General features: G+C 46.1%; 1 protein-coding gene across 4 annotated transcripts in view; it reads left to right on the top strand.

Annotated features, from left to right (window-relative positions):
• The window catches only part of REV1 (REV1 DNA directed polymerase), a 401,814-nt gene that overhangs the window by 146,917 nt on the left and 235,040 nt on the right, over window positions 1–19,857 (top strand). For all 4 annotated transcript variants that reach the window (XM_033948190.1, XM_033948189.1, XM_033948188.1 and 1 more), the window contains one exon: window positions 9,805–10,487. In XM_033948190.1, coding sequence (XP_033804081.1) covers window positions 9,805–10,487 — 683 coding nt within the window. The remainder of the gene's footprint in view (window positions 1–9,804; window positions 10,488–19,857) is intronic.

Below are 19,857 nucleotides of genomic sequence, written 5' to 3'. Positions count from 1 at the left end.
AAAAAACAAAGACTTATTTTGATTTTTTCTTCATTAACTGACTGGCGGGCCAGGCCGCATGGCCGTAGCCGGCGGGCTTGGACTTCGCAGCGACTATCTTCCCTCCTATGTCCCGGCCAGTCAAGGGCTTCAAGAAGTGTAGCCAGTGATAGCGTGCGATTTCTCTCACAGACCCACACCGCTGGTGCCTCAAGTGCCTTGGGCCTGACCATACTCCGAAGTTGTGCGAGCATTGTGCTACTCTTCAACCTCAAGCCCTTAAACATCGTCGAGTTTTAGTGGAAAAACTCTTCAGCATGGACTCTTTGCTGACACCCTCGACCTCGAGTGCTGCCTCGGTCCCACCTTCCAGCGAAGGTCCTCGTGCTTCCACGACTCTGACCTCGAGCCTCATCAGACCATCCTCGTTTGGATCGTCTTTAGCCTCGAGTACACCTGCTTTATCTTCCCCTGAGATCCCCTCAGGTCAGATACCTAAGCAGAAGGTTCCTGCGGTGGTTCTCAAGCTTTCCAAGACCTCCAAGTCCAAGCACATCTCCACTGCCATCTTGGAGCCTTTAGCCTCAGCAAGTGGTCCGGTTTCAGACGCGGATCCACTTTTGCAAGCTTCTCTCCAGACCATGTTGGAGCAGCAATTTGTTCAGTTATTGAGCAAATATGCTTCTGCCTCGATACTGTCTCCTGTAATCCAGCCTGGGCAATCAGCAGTCTCCCGCGAGGTCGAGTCTCTGCCTGTGCCTCGAGCTGAAGCTTCACACTTTATGCAAGGAGCAGAGTCTTTGTGAGTGTTTGGTCTGGCATCAACACACTCTATGCAAGGAGTAGATTCTTTGCGAGTGTCTTGACAGGAATCCTCACACTCTATACAAGGAGCAGAGTCTTTGGGAGTGCTTCGAGATTCCCAGATCCAATCCACTGTGTTTCAATCTACAGCTTCTAGCCCTATCCATTCACCAGCAGCATTGCCTGTTTCCATACATAGGGCAAAGTCTTCTTGATCCTCGAGACCTGTTTCCAGGCACCACTCTCATTGCCGATCGGGGCCTTCATCGAGACATCCATTGAGGTGCAGATCTTCTTCTAAAGAACTGCTTTCTTCATCTAGGCCTGTTTCCAGACCTTCCAGCTGTTCGAGGCCTCCAACTCCTCGCTCGAGGTCACCAATTCTGGACCCTGAGGAATCAGCTGCTTCCATTGACTCCTCCAAGTCTCCATATTCTTTGGATTGCCATTTCTCCAGAGAGGCTTCACCTTCGTTCTCGAGGTCATTGAGTCCCTCACGATGCAGTGCCTTGGCGAATCAGCTGTCTTTCTCTTCCTTCCTTCGTCAGATGGCTGATGACCTGGAAATTCAGTTAGATGCTGGTTCTAAATACTCTAAGGAGTATCTCGAGGTCATGCATCTACCTCAACCTCCTGCAGAGTCACTTAAGCTTCCTCTTAACAAGCTTTTGTCACAAACTTTCAAACGTTGTCTGGAGACTCCTTATGCTATACCTGCTGTTCCAGGCGCGAGGTATAGAACTCTCCATTGCAAAGGGTTTGAGAATTCACAATTATCTCATCAATCCCTCCTTGTGGAGTCCTCTTTGAAAGAACCCATCCTTCCAGGGTCTATGCTACAGTTCCTCTTGGAAGGGAGGGTAATAATAATAACTTTATTCTTATATACCGCCAACAATCTTGCGACTTCTAGGCGGTTTACAATAAAGAGAAACTGTGCAGGCAGCGACTTACAGAGTATAGCAGTGTACATCTGATAGTAACAGCATTAGTAATAGTAATAACAGTTTATATACTGCAGGACCGTGAAGTTCCATGCGGTTTGCAATGAATTAGAAAAATTCCATAAATTGATTAGAACATTCATAGTTAGTGATTAGGGGTTGACAGTTTACAAGATCAGATTTGGGGGGATTACGAAGGGGGCTATTGTCCTGTCCATGGACAAATTTTGACGTCGTCTATATCAAAATGCTATGATGTCCTCCAAAGTCCTCAATTATAATTTTGTCTTCGATACTTATCTCAAGTTCCTTATTGATCTTCTTCCAGGTTTTCTGAAGAACCTGGATCAACATAGACATTTTGAATTCCAAGAAGTCACTGCTACTCTGTCACAACACAGATTGCATCTTCTCCGGTCATCTTATGATGCCTTTGAGCTGTCGGCTAGGGCCACTGCTCTCTCTGTAGCAATGCACCACTTGGCCTGGCTTCGCACTATTGACATGGATCCTAATCTTCAGGACCGTCTGACTAACATTCCTTGTCAGGGCAATGACCTCTTTGATGAATCCATAGAGACTTCCACTAAGAAGTTGTCTGAACATGAAAAATCTTTTGCATCCATTGTCAGACCAAAGCCAAAGTCAGCTCCAGCAAGACCTTCACGCCCTACTCCGGTATACTCCAAGGGCGGCTCTTTACATTCGAGCTCCTTCCAAGAAACCGCAGGAACAGAAACCTTAGCCTTTTTGACTGTCTACAACAGCATAACCTCTATGTTGCCTGGTGTGCCGTACGGTCAGGGCCGCCATCAGGGCAGTACCACCAGTCCTGCATTCAGGGGCCCCGGGCTCCCCCAGGGTCCTAGGCCACAGTCTAGGGAGAGGGGCGATCCGCCCCACGTGGACAGGAGAGAGCTGGACGGGGGACCCGCGGAGTTCAATACATCTCGAGCCGCGAGGCTCGTCTTCTGTTCCTGCCTGCCCTGCAGCTAACATATAGCTGATCGCAAGCGTTCCCCGATGTCAGCGCTGACGTCGGAGGGAGGGCTTAAGCAAAGCCTGCCCTCCGACGTCAGCGCTGACGTCGGAGAATACTTCCGTTCGGCTATTTGTGCGCGGCAGGGCAGGCAGGAAGCAGAAGACAAGCCTCGCGGCTTGAGCTTCGTTTTGCTGAGAAAGTTGCAAAGATGGGCTGTGAGGCAAACACGGAACACAAAAGGGGGGAGGGAGTGCGTTTTGGACACAAGGCATGAACTTGGGAGAGAGGAAGGGAGGGAAAGAGATGCTGAGGTGGGGGAGGGAATGGTTTTTGGACACAGAAGAAATGGACTTGGGAGAGAGGAAGGGAGGGAAAGAGATGCTGAGGTGGGGGAGGGAATGAGTGTTTGGACACAGAAGGCATGGACTTTGGAGAGAGGAAGGGAGGGAAAGAGATGGTTGTGTACACGGGGAATAGAAGAAAGGAGAATTTTTGGTCATAGGGAGGGAGTGAGGTACAGATAGTGGCATACCAGGGTGGGGGGGGGGGCGGTCTGCCCCACCCCGGGTTTACGTCCCAAGGGGGTGCACAGCTGGCCACCCTCCAGTGTTGTCCCTAGGCCGGCAAACTGCGGCTCTTTAGCCACTTGAGTGCCACCGCCGCCATCGGGAACAGGCCGGCGCCAAGTTCTCCCTGCTTTTCCCTGTGGGGCCGGCCAACTCTCGCCACTCGCGTCAATTCTGACATCGGAGAGGACGTTCTGGGCCAGCCAATCGCTGCCTGGCTGGCCTAGAACGTCCTCTCCGACGTTAGAATTGACGACGGGTGGCGAGAGTTGGTCGGCCCCGCGGGGAAGAGAAGCAGGGAGAACTTGGCGACGGCCTGTTCCCGATGGCGGCGGTGGCACTCAAGTGAATTACTTTATATATAGTCAATATAGGCACAGAGTTAAATTTTTTAACATTTTCTAATGGTGGTGTGCCTCGTGATTTTTTTCATGAAACAAGTGTGCCTTTGCCCAAAAAAGGTTGAAAAACACTGCTCTATCGTTCTGCCTCTGTCCTTCCTTCCCCCCATAGGAGGTCGTCTCCATCATTTTTACCACCAATGGGAGACAATTCATCCGACCTCTGGGTGCTGTCAATAATCAGGGAAGGATACTCTCTTCATTTCACTCAGGTTCTACCAGAGCTTCCTCCAAGAGAGTATCCTTCCAATCCATCCCAGACCGCCCTTCTTCTTCAGGAAGCTCAAGCTCTGCTTCATCTCTGTGCCATTGAGGAAGTTCCCTTGGAACAGCAGAGCAGGGGGTTTTACTCCCATTACTTTCTAGTTCCGAAGGAGATAGGCGATCTGAGACCCATATTTTTGGTCAAAGAAAAATTTTGCATGTTTTCCCCTGGCACCCCTATACCCCCTTATAGATCAGAACGATTGGTTATGTTCTCTGGATCTCAAAGAGGCTTATACTCACATTTCCATTCATCTGACCTCCCGTCAGTATCTCAGATTTCGGGTGGGGAATCTGTATTACCAATACAAAGTGTTACCCTAAGGCCTGGCTTCATCTCCCAGAGTGTTCACCAAGTGCCTGGTGGTGGTAGCAGCAGCTCTTAGGAACCATGCTCTTCAGGTGTTCCCCTACCTAGACGACTGGCTCATCAAAGATTGAACATCTCAGAGGGTTATTGTAGCGACCGAATGGACTACATGGTTCCTACAAAGCTTGGAATTCAAAATCAGTTTTCCCAAATCCCAACTTCAGCCCTCTCAGAATCTACAGTTCATCGGAGCTGTTCTGGACACTATCCAACTAAGAGCATTCCTTCCGCAACAACGTCTGGAAGCTCTTTTTCAGCTCTGTCATGCAGTGTCTTCCCACTCTTCAATCTCAGCGAGACACATGATGGTACTCCTAGGTCACATGGCCTCCACAGTACACGTGACTCCTTTTGCCAGACTTTACCTCAGAATTCCTCAGTGGTCCCTGACATCTCATTGGACGCAGGCTTGTGACCCACACTCTCGACACATTACAGTCACTCGTTTGTTGAGACAGTCTCTACGCTGGTGGATGCCCTCTTCCAATCTCTCCACAGGCTTGCTGTTTCAAACGCCCCCTCATCAGAAGGTCCTCACAACAGATTCCTCGATCTACGCTTGGGGGGGCTCATCTCGATGGTCTCCGTACTCAAGGTCACTGGACCAGTACGGATCGTCAGTGTCACATCAATCTGTTGGAACTCAGAGCGATCTTCAATGCTCTTAAAGCTTTTCAACATCTTCTTCACAACCAGGTAGTTCTCATTCGGACGGACAACCAAGTCACCATATACTATGTCAACAAATGGGGGGGGAGGGTAGGGGGATGGGATCTCCCTCCCTTTGTCAAGAAGCAATGAAGGTTTGGGTTCGGGCAATCCTCCACAACACCTTCCTCAAAGCTGTCTACATTCAAGGGGCGAAAAGCTGTTTGGAGGACAAATTGAGTTGTCTTCTGCAACCTCACGAATGGACACTCAATTCCTTGCCTCTTCATCACATATTTTCGCAGTGGGAACGCCTCAGATAGACCTCTGCATCTCCCCACAACCAGAAACTGCCTCAGTTCTGCTCCAGGATATATTCTCCTAATCGCCTCGAGGCAGATGTTTTTCTACTGGAATGGACAAATCTTTTTCTGTATGCATTCCCTCCATTCCCTCTCATTCTAAAGACTCTTGTCAAGTTGAAGAATGGTCATGCCACCATGATTCTGATAGCTCCTCGATGGCTGAGACAACCTTGATACTCCCTTCTTCTTCAACTCAGCAGCAGGGAGCCATACCTTCTACCAGTTTTTCCGTCTCTGCTTACACAGAGTCAAGGATCTATACTTCATCCCAACCTGCAGTCTCTACACCTGACAGTTTGGTACCTCTCAACCTAGCTCATCTTCAGTTTTCTCAACCTGTAAGAGACATTTTAGAGCAGGGGTGCCCAACGCGTCGATCGCGATCGACCGGTAGCTCAGGAAGGCAACATGAGTCGATCGCAGAGCCCATCCCGGGCTCTGTGATAGACTGGTGTTGCTGTCCTGATCTACCGGGCCTATCAGCCTTCCTCTCCCCGACGTGAAAGACGCCGACGCCGGGCATTAGGCTGTTTTTGTCATTTTGGGGGGGGGGCGTGGTGGCGTGGCGGCGGCAGCAGCAACAGCCTGAAAAAGAAATCATCCTGGCCCAGGTCAGTGTCATACTCTGGAACTTCTACCTCTTCCAGCAGCCCTCTCCCTTCTACCTGCTTCCGGCCACACCCCCTGCTCCGCGACTCTCTTCGGCAACTCAGCAGCAGCGATCGACACAAGCTTCTGACGTCGGGTCCTACCCTCTGCGAGTCCCGCTTGTTTCAACTTCCTTTTTCCACAAAGGCGGGACTCGTAGAGGGAAGGCCTCGATGTCGGCAGCTTGTCTTGATCACCGCTGCTGACGAGTTGCTTAAGAGAGCCGCGGAGCAGGGGGGTTTTGCCAGGTGCAGGTAGATGGGAGAGGGCCAGATGCAGGACTCGTGGGTGAGGGAGCAGAAGAGAGAGAGAAAGAGAGAGGGGAGGGAAACAAAAGGAAATATTTCATACTGGGCTCGGCCGGAGTGGAGGGAGGGTGGAAAGATTCTGGCTACAGGGTGCATTAACAAAGGAAAAGGGGGGAAAGCTGAAAATGGAGATAGTGACACAAAGAAGAAAGAGTAAGCAGGACCTACTGAATAAGGATAGAGATACAGAGGGGACATGAAGAGGAGGTGAAATAGAGACATCTAAGTAATGCTGAAAAAGTGTGTGTGGGGAGGGAGATAAAGACATTGAAAGGGTAAATGGTGAACAAGGACAGAGACAAATGAAGATTCTGAAAAAGTGGTGAGATAGGGATATAGATGAGATGGACACAAAGAAGGGTGATGCTGGAAAATAGGTGGAATGGTAATTCTGACAGACACAGAAGGGAAATGCTGGATCAAGGAGAGATGGGGTTCAGGCTGGATGGAATGAGGAGAAATGCCTTGCTGGCCCGGAACTTCCTCTCCTACATCAGAATTGATGTCAGGGAACGGAATGCTGGTCAGCGCAACGCTTCTGCAGGGAAAGCTTGGGATGGCGGTGGCTTGGGGGCTGTTCCCCGATGGCGGTGGCAGCAAACCGAGTGGCTTGGGGGAGGGCACGGAGAAAGAAAGAAAGGGGGCAGACAGGGAGACAGAAAGAAGGAGGAACAGGGAGACAGAAAGAAAAAGTTGGAGGAGAGAATGAGGTCTGGAGGAGAGGAAACATACAGGAGGCTGAAAGAAAGGAAGAAAGATTGGATGCATAGTCAGAAGAAGAAAGTGCAACCAGAGACTCATGAAATCACCAAACAGCAAAGGTAGGAAAAATGATTTTATTTTCAATTTCATTATATTCAAAATGTGTCAGTTTTGAGAATTTATATCTGCTGTCTATATTTTGCACTATGGCTCCCTTTTACTAAACCGCAATAGCGTTTTTTAGTGCAGGGAGCCTATGAGCATTGAGAGCAGCACGAGGCATTCAGCGTAACTCCCTGTGCTAAAACCTACTATTGTGGTTTAGTAAAAAGGGAGGGGGTGTATTTGTCTATTTTTTAATTTTGTTACTGAGGTGACATTTCATAGAGTCATCTGCTGTGACCTCTTTGAAAAAACCCGGAATATGAATAATTAACATTTTCTCTGCCTTTCAGTGTGCTTTGTGTTTTTTTTTAAATTTTATTGTTGGTAGATCATTTTGACTCAGTCATTATAAAAGTAGCTCGCAAGCCCATAAAGTGTGGGCACCCCTGTTTTAGAGGCTTCTAGAAACTCTGCCATTAGACAATGCTACCCCAAAAATGGATTAGATTTTCTATGTGGTGCATCTCTCATGATAAGGAGCCTCAACATTCCTCCTTACCTTCTGCTCTAGATTTATGAAAGGACTGATTTCTGCCTATTTTTATTTATTTAGATTTTTTTTTTTTTAGTGAGTTACGTAAAGTTTTGTGATGGGCCTAATATAGATAGATTCTAGCTTTCAAGTTTCATATGGAAAATGGCAGGATATTTAAAATGATCAAAGAATGAAATAGCCTTTCACAATACTATTTTTGCATTGCTATCTCGTATGTTTTGTTTTTATTTGTTATGTTGTAATTTTTGGATTTTTATGCAAATTTTTGGTAACTTGCTCAGAATTGTGGATGGTGGTGTGGGATCTAGGCTTGTGCATTTTTTTGTTTGGTTTTCTTCTATAGCCTCAGCTGAATGGAATAAACTGTCAGTGGAATTAAAGAGAACAGACACTAACCTTCCACAAACATTTGAAGGCTCTGGTATACATTTTTTAAGCAAGCTTGTGGTTGATTTTATGATGCTTCTGAACATTTACAACTTTATAAAATATGTGTGTTTGTCATAGTGTATTTTATTTTTTAGTTTCTGCAGTATTTTAATGTTATAGTATACAAGGTATACTGTATACTTGAATGTTAATCTTACATGTGTGTTGGTCTGGGTTTTTTTTTGTTTGTATATGTGCTTGTGACCTGCTCAAAAGTGTGGATAGTGCAGTTTATGAATATTTTATATACATAAAAATGTATTTTCTGCTATATAAGTAGGTACTGATACCGTATTTCCCCGAAAATAAGACCTACCCCAAAAATAAGCCCTAGCATGATTTTCGGAGTAGGTCTTAATATAAGCCCTACCCCTGAAAATAAGCCCTAGTCACTGGCAGCAGCAGCGCTCCCCCCTCACCCACCCATCTCTCCCTCCCATCCGAACCGCGAGACTAAATGTAATAATAATAATAACTTTATTTTTGTATACCGCAATACCACAAAACAGTTCAGACCGGTTTACAGGAGAAGAGACTGTACATATACAGCGAAGTTACAGAATATTAGAAAACAGTTCAGAGCAGTTTACAGGAGAAGAGAACTGTACATATGCAATGAAGGTACAGAGAATTAGTTATCAAGTGTATGGTATAAACCAGTGGAAATTTCAAAATGATCCAATAACTGTTGCAAGGGGGGTGCAAAAAGGGGAAAGGAAAAATAACCGGGGAAGAGGGGGAGGAAGGGCAGGGAGGGAGGCGAGGTTGAGATTAGTAGTTTGGTTGGGAGGGCGGGAGTTAGAGGAATTTATCAAAGAGGTATGATTTGAGAGATTTCCTGAAGGATAGATAAGTTGGGGCAAGAGAGATAAGGGTGGTCAATAAACCTTATAACAAACTGGCAGCTTTGGTAGCAATGTAGTCAGGCTCCTTCGCTGCCTGAGCTGTTTCTCTGCCGCATCACTGATGACATAATCAGCAATTGCTGCCGATGCTGCCGGCTTGTTATAAGGTAAAATTTAGTCTTGTGGTTCGGATGGGAGGGAGAGATGGGTTGGCAGGGGGGGTGCAGCGGGGAGGATAGAAAGATGCTACATGGGGAATGGGAGGAAGGGAGGGATACAAGCTGCAAGGGTTCTGCTGCACAAGGGATGGGTGAGAGGGGAGAAAAGATGCTGCACATGTGGGGGAGAGAAAGGAAATAGGAATAATTGGGGTGGAGGAGAGGAAGGGAGAGATGATCATTGTAAATGACAAAAAATAAGACCTACCCCGAAAATAAGACCTAGTGCCTTTTTTGGGCCCAAAATTAATATAAGACAGTGTCTTATTTTCGGGGAAATATGGTAGTTATTGGAGGTAAACCTGGGGATACAACTTCCTTATTTATGGTCTTGTCACTGAGTTTGTTTATAAGTTGTCATTACTAAAATTAAATCAGGCTGCCAAAACATTTCTTCATTAAATTTAATGATTTATTTGGCTTTTTTTCACATAAGGGGTCTTGTAGTACATGTTATTTGAAACAGGACACATAGGAATAAAATGGGCGGATAACATGTGCTAATCTGCAGTAAAAGACCCCTTTAGTGTCTATGGGACAAAAGCTTAGTAAATTAATACCAAAATCTGTGCTAATAAATTAAACTTTGATTTCTTAAATTGTTTTTAAAAATGTCATTGTTGAGCTTTGTTATTGAGGATGTCCCTCACCCTCCTTTTTTCCCCCCTAGAAATCATTCAATAAGAAAACATCATGAGAATGAAAATGAAATTAATGCAATTGGAAGTCGAAGCCAAGAAAAAGAGAGGAAAACGGATGGAAAGTTTGAATTTAAGGATCTGGAACATTTCATTCCTGGGGAAAATCTTAATGGATTTAAGGATCACAAAGACAGCACTTCCTTTTTTAATGGACACTGTCACAGTTCTAATGGTGCCTTAAAGACTCAGGACCACATGACACACTTTGGCAGTTGTACTGCAAGCAAACTTTCTCTGGGCTTTGTACATCGGAAGGAGGAAAATATGACTGAAAAAGACGGCATTGATTTTAGAGACTGCACTATGCAGAAGTTGCCAGAAAGCAACAAAAACACAAACATTTTGTTTAGCCCACACAGAACTATGAACAACTCATTTTTGCACAATAATACAACATTTAATGGTGCTCATCACTCTCCTGTTCAGAGGCCTTCAAGCACAAAAAGCACTTCAGTACCTTCACATAGTATAGCAGTTTCTTCAACTTTGCCTAAAACTGTGGACCCTAATTTTATCTCTGATTTCTATTCACACTCAAGATTGCATCACATATCAATATGGAAGTGCGAGTTTACAGATTTTGTTCGTACCTTACAGAGAAAAAGTAGTGGTGTTTTTCCAAGCAGGGAAAACTTAAAAAAACTGAAGACAGGTAGGACAAAAACAAGAATTTGCTCATTTTAAACTGCATTGAGTACCATTTTAAATGTGTTTGAAAAGGTGAATTTCTTTTTTTAGTGTATAGATCAAGCAGCCATGATGCTTTCAGTAATAATGCTTTATGGCAGTATATCAAGTCTATGACCCTTATCCCCTTATGGTTTTTTTTTTATTCTTTTCAACTCAGTTGGAAAGAAATATACAAAAGAGATTGAGAATATCTTTGTTTGCCCTGTCACTCCAGGCTCTGTCCTTGCCTCGTCCCATCCCCAAGGACTCTGTCCTTATTGACAAGCTCTGAATACTTACGATCTTATATACTGTATTTATATTTTAAATCTTTTTATTAAAGTGTAAAAAGGGACAATATTCTATACAACTGTTTATAAATCACAAATAGAGCCTTCCATTTCGATCTGGTTTTTGTATAACCTTCCCAAAGATTCAGTTGCCTATATTTTTATATCATCTGGGAAAATAATTGGATTTTCTTTCATTCATGGGTGTAGAAGAGAACCTAAACTGTGGAGTTAAAATAAGTGTCTATTAAATGTTGGAAATGCTCCTTTATGCCTGCAATGATTGATGAATCTGTTACAGTGAGTAACAGTAAGATATTTGAACAACTTGGATACATGATGGAAGGACGTTGCACGAGATTCTTGTTGCCACATCAAAGGCAGACAAGACACAAATGATGTAATTTAACAGTAGCTCATTTAAACCCCTAAGCAGCTTTTGCAGTTTAAAAAAAAAAAGTCATTGAATTCAGTTGCCAGTTGTCTAACATATGTTAAGTTTTTACATAGTGATACTAATCTTAAGTTTTTAGAGAATGACATGAGGGCAGAGTTTGCCTCCTGGCCCCCCCCCCCCAAAAAAAAAAAGAGTGTTTGATGTATTTCTTTAAGAGGAATTTTAGTGTCTGTAACATAGAAATATTGACAGGATGGTGTGAAAATTGGCAAGTGGGAGAAAAACTCTTAAATTCAAAAATGCACTGAGGGTCCTCACCCCCTAGACCAGAGGTTCTCAACACATGGTATGCGTACCCCATGGAGTACTTGTAACATTGTCAGGGGGTACATGGCACCAGTGCTGTAACTCGTATGCCTCCTTCTGACGTCGCATATCTCCTGGGACTCCCCACCTTCCTCGTCTTTTCCCGCCTCCCCCGGACCAGCAGTGGTACCTCACTATTTGCTTTAAAAGCACTACCAAGTAAATTCATGGTGTGGCCCCCTAGTCTTTGTAAACAATCGATTCACATTTACCTGTTCTTCTCCACTCAGGATTTTGTAGACCTCTACTATATCACCCCTCAGCCATCTCTTCTCTAAGCTGAAGAGCCCTAACTTTTTCTCATATGAAAATTCCATTCCCTTAATATCTGGTACTAACCACTAGATCACACCACCTATCTTTTTCCACAAGTAAACCCTAATTGCAGAAAAGAGTTATCCTGGAGAATGTTTGTACTTATTTTTCTGTGACCTGAGTGTAGATGTGGTCATAGGAGGGGAGTATAGGCAGAGTTGCAGATCTATGTGTGTGCCATATATACTTGAATATAAACCGATCCGAATATAAACCAAAGTAACCTTTTTTTTTCTTGTACAATCCCACTCTATTTCTGGAAAAGTGGGTTATTTTATGGTCACCACACAGCTTGTAGGAAGTCTCAATTATACAATGTTTTGAGCCCCTCCCCTCTTACCTCAGGACTAACCCCCCAGGAATCCAGTTTCTTTTCTACAAGCCAGACTGTAGGAGCTGTTTGTCGGATAGTATTCCTGTATCCCTCTCTTAATTGTCCTCTACAGGTGTCTCTGGTTGCTTTGTTATGGATTCCTGGGGGGCAGTCCTGAGGTAAGAGGGGAAGTACTCAGGACTCTGTAAGGCTCCCTACAAGCTGTCTGGCAACCATAGGAAAATAACCCTGGGTCCAGAATTTGACAACAGAGAAAATCTGCCTGGACGTTGTCCACTCTGACCATGTGCACAGCAGAAAGTGCCACAAGGTGTGTCGCCACCCACTGGAAGAGAAGTTGGGTCCCCACACTCAGGAAGGCGCTCCTGGTGTCCCCTGCCATGGCATTGTCCGAGAAGACGCAGATGGCCCAATGCTGGAGATGACCGTTGAAATGGAGGAGAGTCAGTTGACATCCTGTACTCAGTACTCCAGTACTCACGTCCATGCAAACAGCACCCCAGCATCTGAGTTTGGCATCCGTCATCAGGATCACCCAGTCAGAAATCTGGAGGGAAAGACCCTTGGACAGAGAAAGAAGACGTAGCCACCAGGCTAGATTGCTCCGAGCCACCATTGTCCAGGGTAGCTGGGCATGCAGAAAATCCCTTTGTAGACTTCAGCGCAAAATCAGAGTGTCCTACAGAAGGTGCAAATGGGCTCTGGCCTAAGGGACCACATTGATTGTCACCACCATGGTCTCCAGGACCTGGAGATACTGCCAGGACTGGAGTGGCCAGAAAGTCCCTGACCAACTGGTGAAGTTTCTGGTGCAAAGCGAGCAGGAACACTTTGTTCTGACCCATATGAAAGTAAACCTCCAGGTATTTCAAGTCCTGTGTCGGTTCGAGATGACTCTTGCTGAAATTGATCACCCAGCTCAGGCACTGAAGTGACTGCATGATCTGGTGAACCGCCCAGTGCCCCTCGGATTTCAACAGGGCCCTTATCAGCCAGTCCTGATATAGGTGGACCAGGACTCCCAAGGTGCACAGATAAGCTGCTGCCACCATCATCCTGGTGAAGATCCTCAGCGTCGTCGCCAACCCGAAGGGCAGCATCACAAAACTGCTAGTTCTAAACTAAACTAAACTAAACCTTAAGTTTGTATACCGCATCATCTCCACAGAAGTGGAGCTCGACACGGTTTACAGGAATTAATATAGAAAGGAACTCCAATGGAAAGAAGAAGGGCTTAGTAAAAAAAGAAAGAAAGAGGGGACTTAGTATAATGGAGAGGGAGGGAGTAGTTACATTTTAGAGAAAAGCCAAGTTTTCAAATGTTTTCGGAAGCGTTGTAGGGAGGTCGAACTCCAAAGAGGGGCAGTAAAGCTGTTCCACAGCTCAGTGATCCTGAAGAGGAGGGATGTCCCAAGTTTTCCTGTATGGGATATGCCTTTTAAAGAGGGGAAGGATAGTTTGAATTTTTGGGTGGATCTGGTGGAGTTAGGATTCGGGGAGAGCCAAGATAGTGGGAAAAGGGGGGGAAGGATGCCATGTAGAGATTTGAAGGCTAGACAGGCGCATTTGTAGTGAACCCTGAGGATAACTGGGAGCCAGTGAAGCTTAGACAGAAGCGGGGAGACGTTATCAGAGAGGTTAGTGAGGTTAGAATCGGTCTCGAGGAGGACAAGGATGTCGTCGGCGTAGGTGTAAAGTGTCTCCAAGGGTGATAGTTGGAGGAGTTTCAGGGAGGACATATAAACATTGAAAAAAATCAGTGATAGAGGTGAACCCTGAGGAACTCCGCAAATCGGTTTCCAAGGGGAGGATGAGGTGCCATTCATGTTAACGAAGTAGGAGCGGGAACGTAAGAATTTTGAGAACCAATTTAAGACTGGAGTTTATGCCAATTTCAGAAAGTTGGAGGATTAGTATGTCATGATGGACAACGTTGAAAGCTGCAGAAAGGTCGAATTGAAGTAGGACAGCGAACTTAAGAACATAAGAACATAAACAATGCCTCTGCCGGGTCAGACCTGAGGTCTATCGTGCCCAGCAGTCCGCTCACGCGGCGGCCCAACAGGTCCAGGACCTGTGCAGTAATCCTCTATCTATACCCCTCTATCCCCTTTTCCAACAGGAAATTGTCCAATCCTTTCTTAAACCTCAGTACCGTACTCTGCCCTATTACGTCCTCTGGAAGCGCATTCCAGGTATCCACCACCCGCTGAGTAAAGAAAAACTTCCTAGCATTTGTTTTGAATCTATCCCCTTCCAATTTTTCCGAATGCCCTCTTGTTCTTTTATGTTTTGAAAATTTGAAGAATCTATCTCTCTCTACTTTCTCTATGCCCTTCATGATCTTGTAGGTTTCTATCATGTCTCCTCTGAGTCTCCGCTTTTCCAGGGAGAAGAGCCCCAGCCTCTCCAATCTTTCAGTGTATGAAAGGTTTTCCATGCCCTTAGTCATTCGTGTCGCTCTCCTCTGGACCCTCTCAAGTATTGCCATATCCTTCTTAAGGTACGGTGACCAATACTGAACACAGTACTCCAGGTGCGGGCGCACCATTGCCCGATACAACGGCAGGATGACTTCTTTTGTTCTGGTCGTAATACCATTTTTAATAATACCCAACATTCTGTTTGCCTTCTTCGCGGCTGCTGCGCATTGCGCCGTTGACTTCATTGTTGTATCCACCAGTACACCCAAATCTCTTTCAAGGTTACTTCCCTCTAATACTAATCCCCCCATTTGGTAGCTGAACATCGGGTTCTTTCTCCCTATATGCATGACCTTGCATTTCCCTACATTGAATTTCATCTGCCATTTATTCGCCCACTCCTCCAGTTTGTTTAGGTCCCTTTGTAGGTCCTCACACTCTTCCGTAGTTCTAACCCTTCTACAGAGTTTAGTGTCGTCCGCAAATTTTATAACTTCACATTTCGTCCCCGTTTCCAGGTCATTTATAAATATATTGAACAGCAGCGGTCCAAGTACAGACCCCTGCGGAACTCCGCTCATGACTTTCCTCCAGCCCGAGTAGTGACCCTTCACTCCAACCCTCTGTCTCCTGCCTGCCAACCAGTGTTTGATCCATCTGTGTACGTCCCCTTCCACCCCGTGGTTCCACAGCTTCCTAAGTAGCCGCTCATGGGGTACCTTGTCAAAGGCCTTTTGGAAGTCAAGGTAAATGATGTCTACAGGTTCCCCTTTGTTCAACTGGCTGTTTACCCCCTCAAAGAAGTGCAGTAAGTTTGTTTGGCACGATCTTCCCTTGCAGAAGCCATGTTGGCTCGCTTTCATCAGCCCATTTTTTTTGATGTGCTCACAGATGCTGTCCTTTATCAGTGCTTCTACCATCTTGCCTGGAACCGATGTCAAACTTACCGGCCTATAGTTTCCCGGGTCTCCTCTTGACCCCTTTTTAAAGATAGGTGTAACATTTGCTATCTTCCAGTCCTCCGGAATCCCTCCAGTTTTCAAGGATAGGTTGCAAACTCGTTGGAGTATTCCCGCTATCTCATTTCTTAGTTCTTTTAGTACCCTAGGGTGGATTCCGTCCGGGCCTGGTGATTTGTCGCTTTTCAATCTATCTATCTGTTGGAGGACATCCTCATGGCTCACCTCTATTGCTGACAGTTTTTCTTCTTGGTCACCATGGAAGATCACGTCGGGTTCCGGTACACTGGATGTGTCCTCGCTTGTGAAGACTGACGAGAAGAATTTGTTTAACCTGTCGGCTACCTCTTTTTGCTCCTTTATCACTCCCTTTTTGTCTCCATCATCCAACGGTCCTACTTCCTCCCTCGCTGGTTTCTTCCCCTTAAAATATCTGAAGAATGATTTGAAGTTTTTTGCCTCCCTGGCCAGTCTCTCTTCGTATTCTCTTTTCGCTCTCCTAACCACTTGATGACATTCTCTTTGGCGTTTCCTGTGTTCATTCCAGTTTTCCCCAGTTTGGTCCTTTTTCCATTTCCGGAATGATTTTTTCTTGTCTCCTATCGCTTTCTTCACCTCATTGTTTATCCATGCGGGGTCTTTTGTTCGGTTTTTTTTGCACCCTTTTCTAAATCTGGGGATGTACATATGTTGTGCTTCTTGCACTGTGCCCTTGAATAGAGACCAGGCTTGCTCTACAGTTTCTGTTTTCCTTGAGCTGTTTCTAAGTTTTTTTCTTACCATTGCTCTCATAGCATCATAGTTCCCTTTCTTGAAGTTGAACGTTGTCACTGTGGTTTTCTTCCCTTTTGCTGTACTTACTCCTAATTTGTACTGGATCATGTTGTGATCGCTGTTTCCTAGTGGTCCTACTACTTCCACTTCTTTTGCAGGTCCCCCTATTCCGTTGAGGATTAGGTCAAGAGTGGCATATCCTCTTGTTGGTTCCTTGACAAGCTGATCCATAAAGCAGTCCCTCACAGCCTCTAAGAATTCTGTTTCCCTCGCACAGTTTGAGTTTCCAATATTCCAGTTTATCCCGGGGTAGTTAAAATCTCCCATTACTGTCACATTCCTGTTGTTGCCTTCCCGCCTCAATTCTGCTGCCAGATCTTTGTCGTTTGCTTCCGTTTGTCCAGGTGGACGATAGTATAGACCCAATCTTATGTCAAGGCCACTTTTTCCTGGTAATTTGACCCATAATGACTCCAGTCCTTCCGCCTTTGGTTCTATAATCACTCCGGACGAGGGAATGGTGTCTTTTATGTATAGTGCTATTCCTCCACCCTTCTTGTGGGTCCTGTCTCTTCTATAGAGTTTGTACCCTGGCAGCACTACGTCCCATTGGTTATCCTCATTCCACCATGTTTCCGTGATTCCAATGATGTCTAGGTTTTCTTTTTTGGCTATGGCTTCTAATTCTCCCATTTTGGTCTTTAGGCTCCTTGCATTAGCGTACAAGCAATTTAAGTCCTGGTCTTTTCTTTTCTCTGCTGGTTTTACATGTGTTTTGCTCCTCTTACCATCCCCTAGTTGGGCTGCCAGTCCCTCATTTCTGTTCCTTTCTTCCTCATTTTTTGGTGTATCTTTTCTGTTCCTTTCTTCCTCATTTTTTGGTGTATCTTTTTCGTCTGCAACCTGATTTCCTGATCTCTCCTGTTCCTCTAATTTTATCTGTTTGCCCTTTTTGTTGGTCAACAGCTTCTGTTGTTCGTCTCTTGCCTGTTCCCAGCATTTTTCCCGCTCAGTATCTTCTTTGGATACTCTTGTCCGAACCGTCGATGTCAGGTCGACTATCGGCTTTCCCCTTCTTCTCAGTTTAAAGCCTGCTCAATTCCTCTCTTGACGTTGTTTGCTAGCAGTCTCGTTCCTGCCTTGCTCAGGTGTAGTCCGTCCCTCCTGAAGAGCTTGTTCTTCCCCCAAAAAGTTGTCCAGTTTCTTACAAAAAGGAATCCTTCTTCTTCGCACCATCTCCTCAACCAAGCGTTTATTGCTTGTAGCTCGGTCTGCCTCTTCACGTCTGCCCTCGGTACTGGCAGAATCTCTGAGAATGCTATCTTCTGTGTCCTCAGCTTCAGTTTCCTTCCTAGGATCTTGAACTGTTCAATTAGCGTAGTCCTGCTGTAATTTCTCCTGTTGACATCATTTGTTCCCACGTGGATTATCACTGCTGTCTCTTCTGTTTCCGCGCCATCCAGGATCCTCTCGATTCTGTCGGTGATGTCCTTCGTTCTTGCTCCTGGGAGACAGGTCACTAGCCGATCCTCTCTCCCTCCTGCTACGTGACTGTCCACTTCTCTCAGGATTGAGTCTCCCACGACGACTGCAGATGTCTCCTTCTTCAGCTTCCTCACTGGTCTCAAATCTGTATCCTCGGCGTGGTTCAGTCCTTCTCTTCCAGGGTACCCGCCAGTCTTCGCCCTCTCTGCTTGCACGAATCTTCCATGTGATCCTTCATCCTCGGCGTCCGTTGGCCCCTGTCTTCCATCTGTTGGCCCATGTCCTCCATCTTGTGTAGCCATAGCTTCCTCGCTCCAGCGCTGCTGATGATCCTGCTCTTCTACCTGCCTGTAGGCCTCCTCGATGAATCTTTCGAGCTCCCTTACTTGCTCCTTGATGTGGCTTTCTCCTGCAGGGTCTTCAGTTGTCTCGAAAAGGTGCTTCTGAGATGTGGAGTCCCTCCAGCTCTTGAACCCTGCACTGCAGTCGACCAACTTCCTTCTTCAGGCTTTCCAGTTCCTGACACCGACTGCATATGTATGCCTGCCTTCCCGAGGGAAGGTAGTCATACATATGACACTCTGTGCAGTACACTGGGAAGCTCCTCCGGGTTCCTGCTACTTCCATTTCTCTTTCTTCGGAGTCCACTAGATGTCCTCTCTCTTGTCTTATGTCTTTATGTGTGCGGGCGCTGTGCTCTCTCCTGTGCTTGGCTCTTTCCTGTCTACTTCTTCTGCCGCTTTTTGTCTTGGTGGGTCTGTTATCCTCCCTTGGGCCTCTTTCTTGTCCCCGAAGCCTGCTGCTTCTTTATCCTTCCCTGTCTTGTGTGTGTCTTATTGTGTGTTTTCTTCTTGTGCGTGTGCTCTCCCTACATGCGTGCTCGCTTCTTCCTTACCTGGTGTTCTGGAGTCCTTGGCTGTCTTTGCTCGACCCTTCTCAAGGCCCTTCGCAAAGGTGCTCTCGCTAAGGCGAGCGCCTTTGCCGCTCGCCTTCGCCGCACGCCGTTGGCTCCCTTCCTGTTAAGGGGGAGTCAGGGCGATGACACTGATGACGTGGAGGGGGTGGGCGGAGCTTCCTCTCGCCGCTACCCGCTCCTCTCTGCCGCCACTGACCCTGCTAGAAAAGAAAAAGAAAAACTCCTCCGGCTTCTCCCACTGGCTGCTCTCTCCTGCCTCCGCTCCTCACCTTGCGGCCGTGCAGTGGTCTCTCGCGCCCTGGCTCCCTTCCTGTTAAGGGGGAGTCAGGGCAATGAGTGAAGTTGCATGAGTGAAGTTGTTGGACCTTTGAAATTAATGAGGCCAAAAGGGATTCGGTGCTGAAGTTGGGTCTGAAGCCATGTTGGTAGGGTAGGAGAATGGAGAATCTCTCAAGATAGGATGAGAGTTGGGTGGCTATGATGGACTCCAGCATCTTGGTCAGGAGAGGAATATTAGCTATTGGGCGATAGCTGGATGATGTGGAGGGGTTTAGGTCAGCGTTTTTCAATAGAGGGGATAAGGCAATGTGTCCCATTTCTGCAGAAAATAGGCCTGAAAGTAGGGCGGAATTTATAAGTTTGGTGAGAGATGAGATGACTTGTGTGGGAATATTCTCGTATAAGTAGGAGGGGAAAGGATCCAAGGTACAGTTGCAGGATTTTAATTTGAGGCAGAGTTTAGAGACCTGGGAATCGGAAACGAGCTCGAAGGCGGTCCAGGATTTTTCGGCTGGGATATGGTTGGCCTCGGTTAGAGTAGGGTTGGAGACGGCAAGCACTAGAGAGTTGTAAGAGGGTGTTGGTGGGAAAGAGCATCGTAAAGTATTGACTTTCTCATTGAAAAATTTTGCTAGATCATCGGCAGATGGAGAGGAGGGGAGTGTGGTGTAATCATGTTTAGAGGATATAGAGCGCCAAATGTTGAACAATGTATACTTTGGTTGTTAGATCTGGAGATTTTGTTGCCGTAGTAGTTCTTCCTTGATTTTTTAAATTCAGTATTGTAGAACTTAATGTTAGCCCTCCAGGACTGT

This window comes from Geotrypetes seraphini, chromosome 6 (genome assembly GCF_902459505.1).
Source record: "Geotrypetes seraphini chromosome 6, aGeoSer1.1, whole genome shotgun sequence".
Lineage (NCBI taxonomy): Eukaryota > Metazoa > Chordata > Amphibia > Gymnophiona > Dermophiidae > Geotrypetes > Geotrypetes seraphini.
The sequence above is the reverse complement of the archived record's forward strand: the minus strand, read 5'-3'. Positions and strand labels throughout refer to the sequence as shown.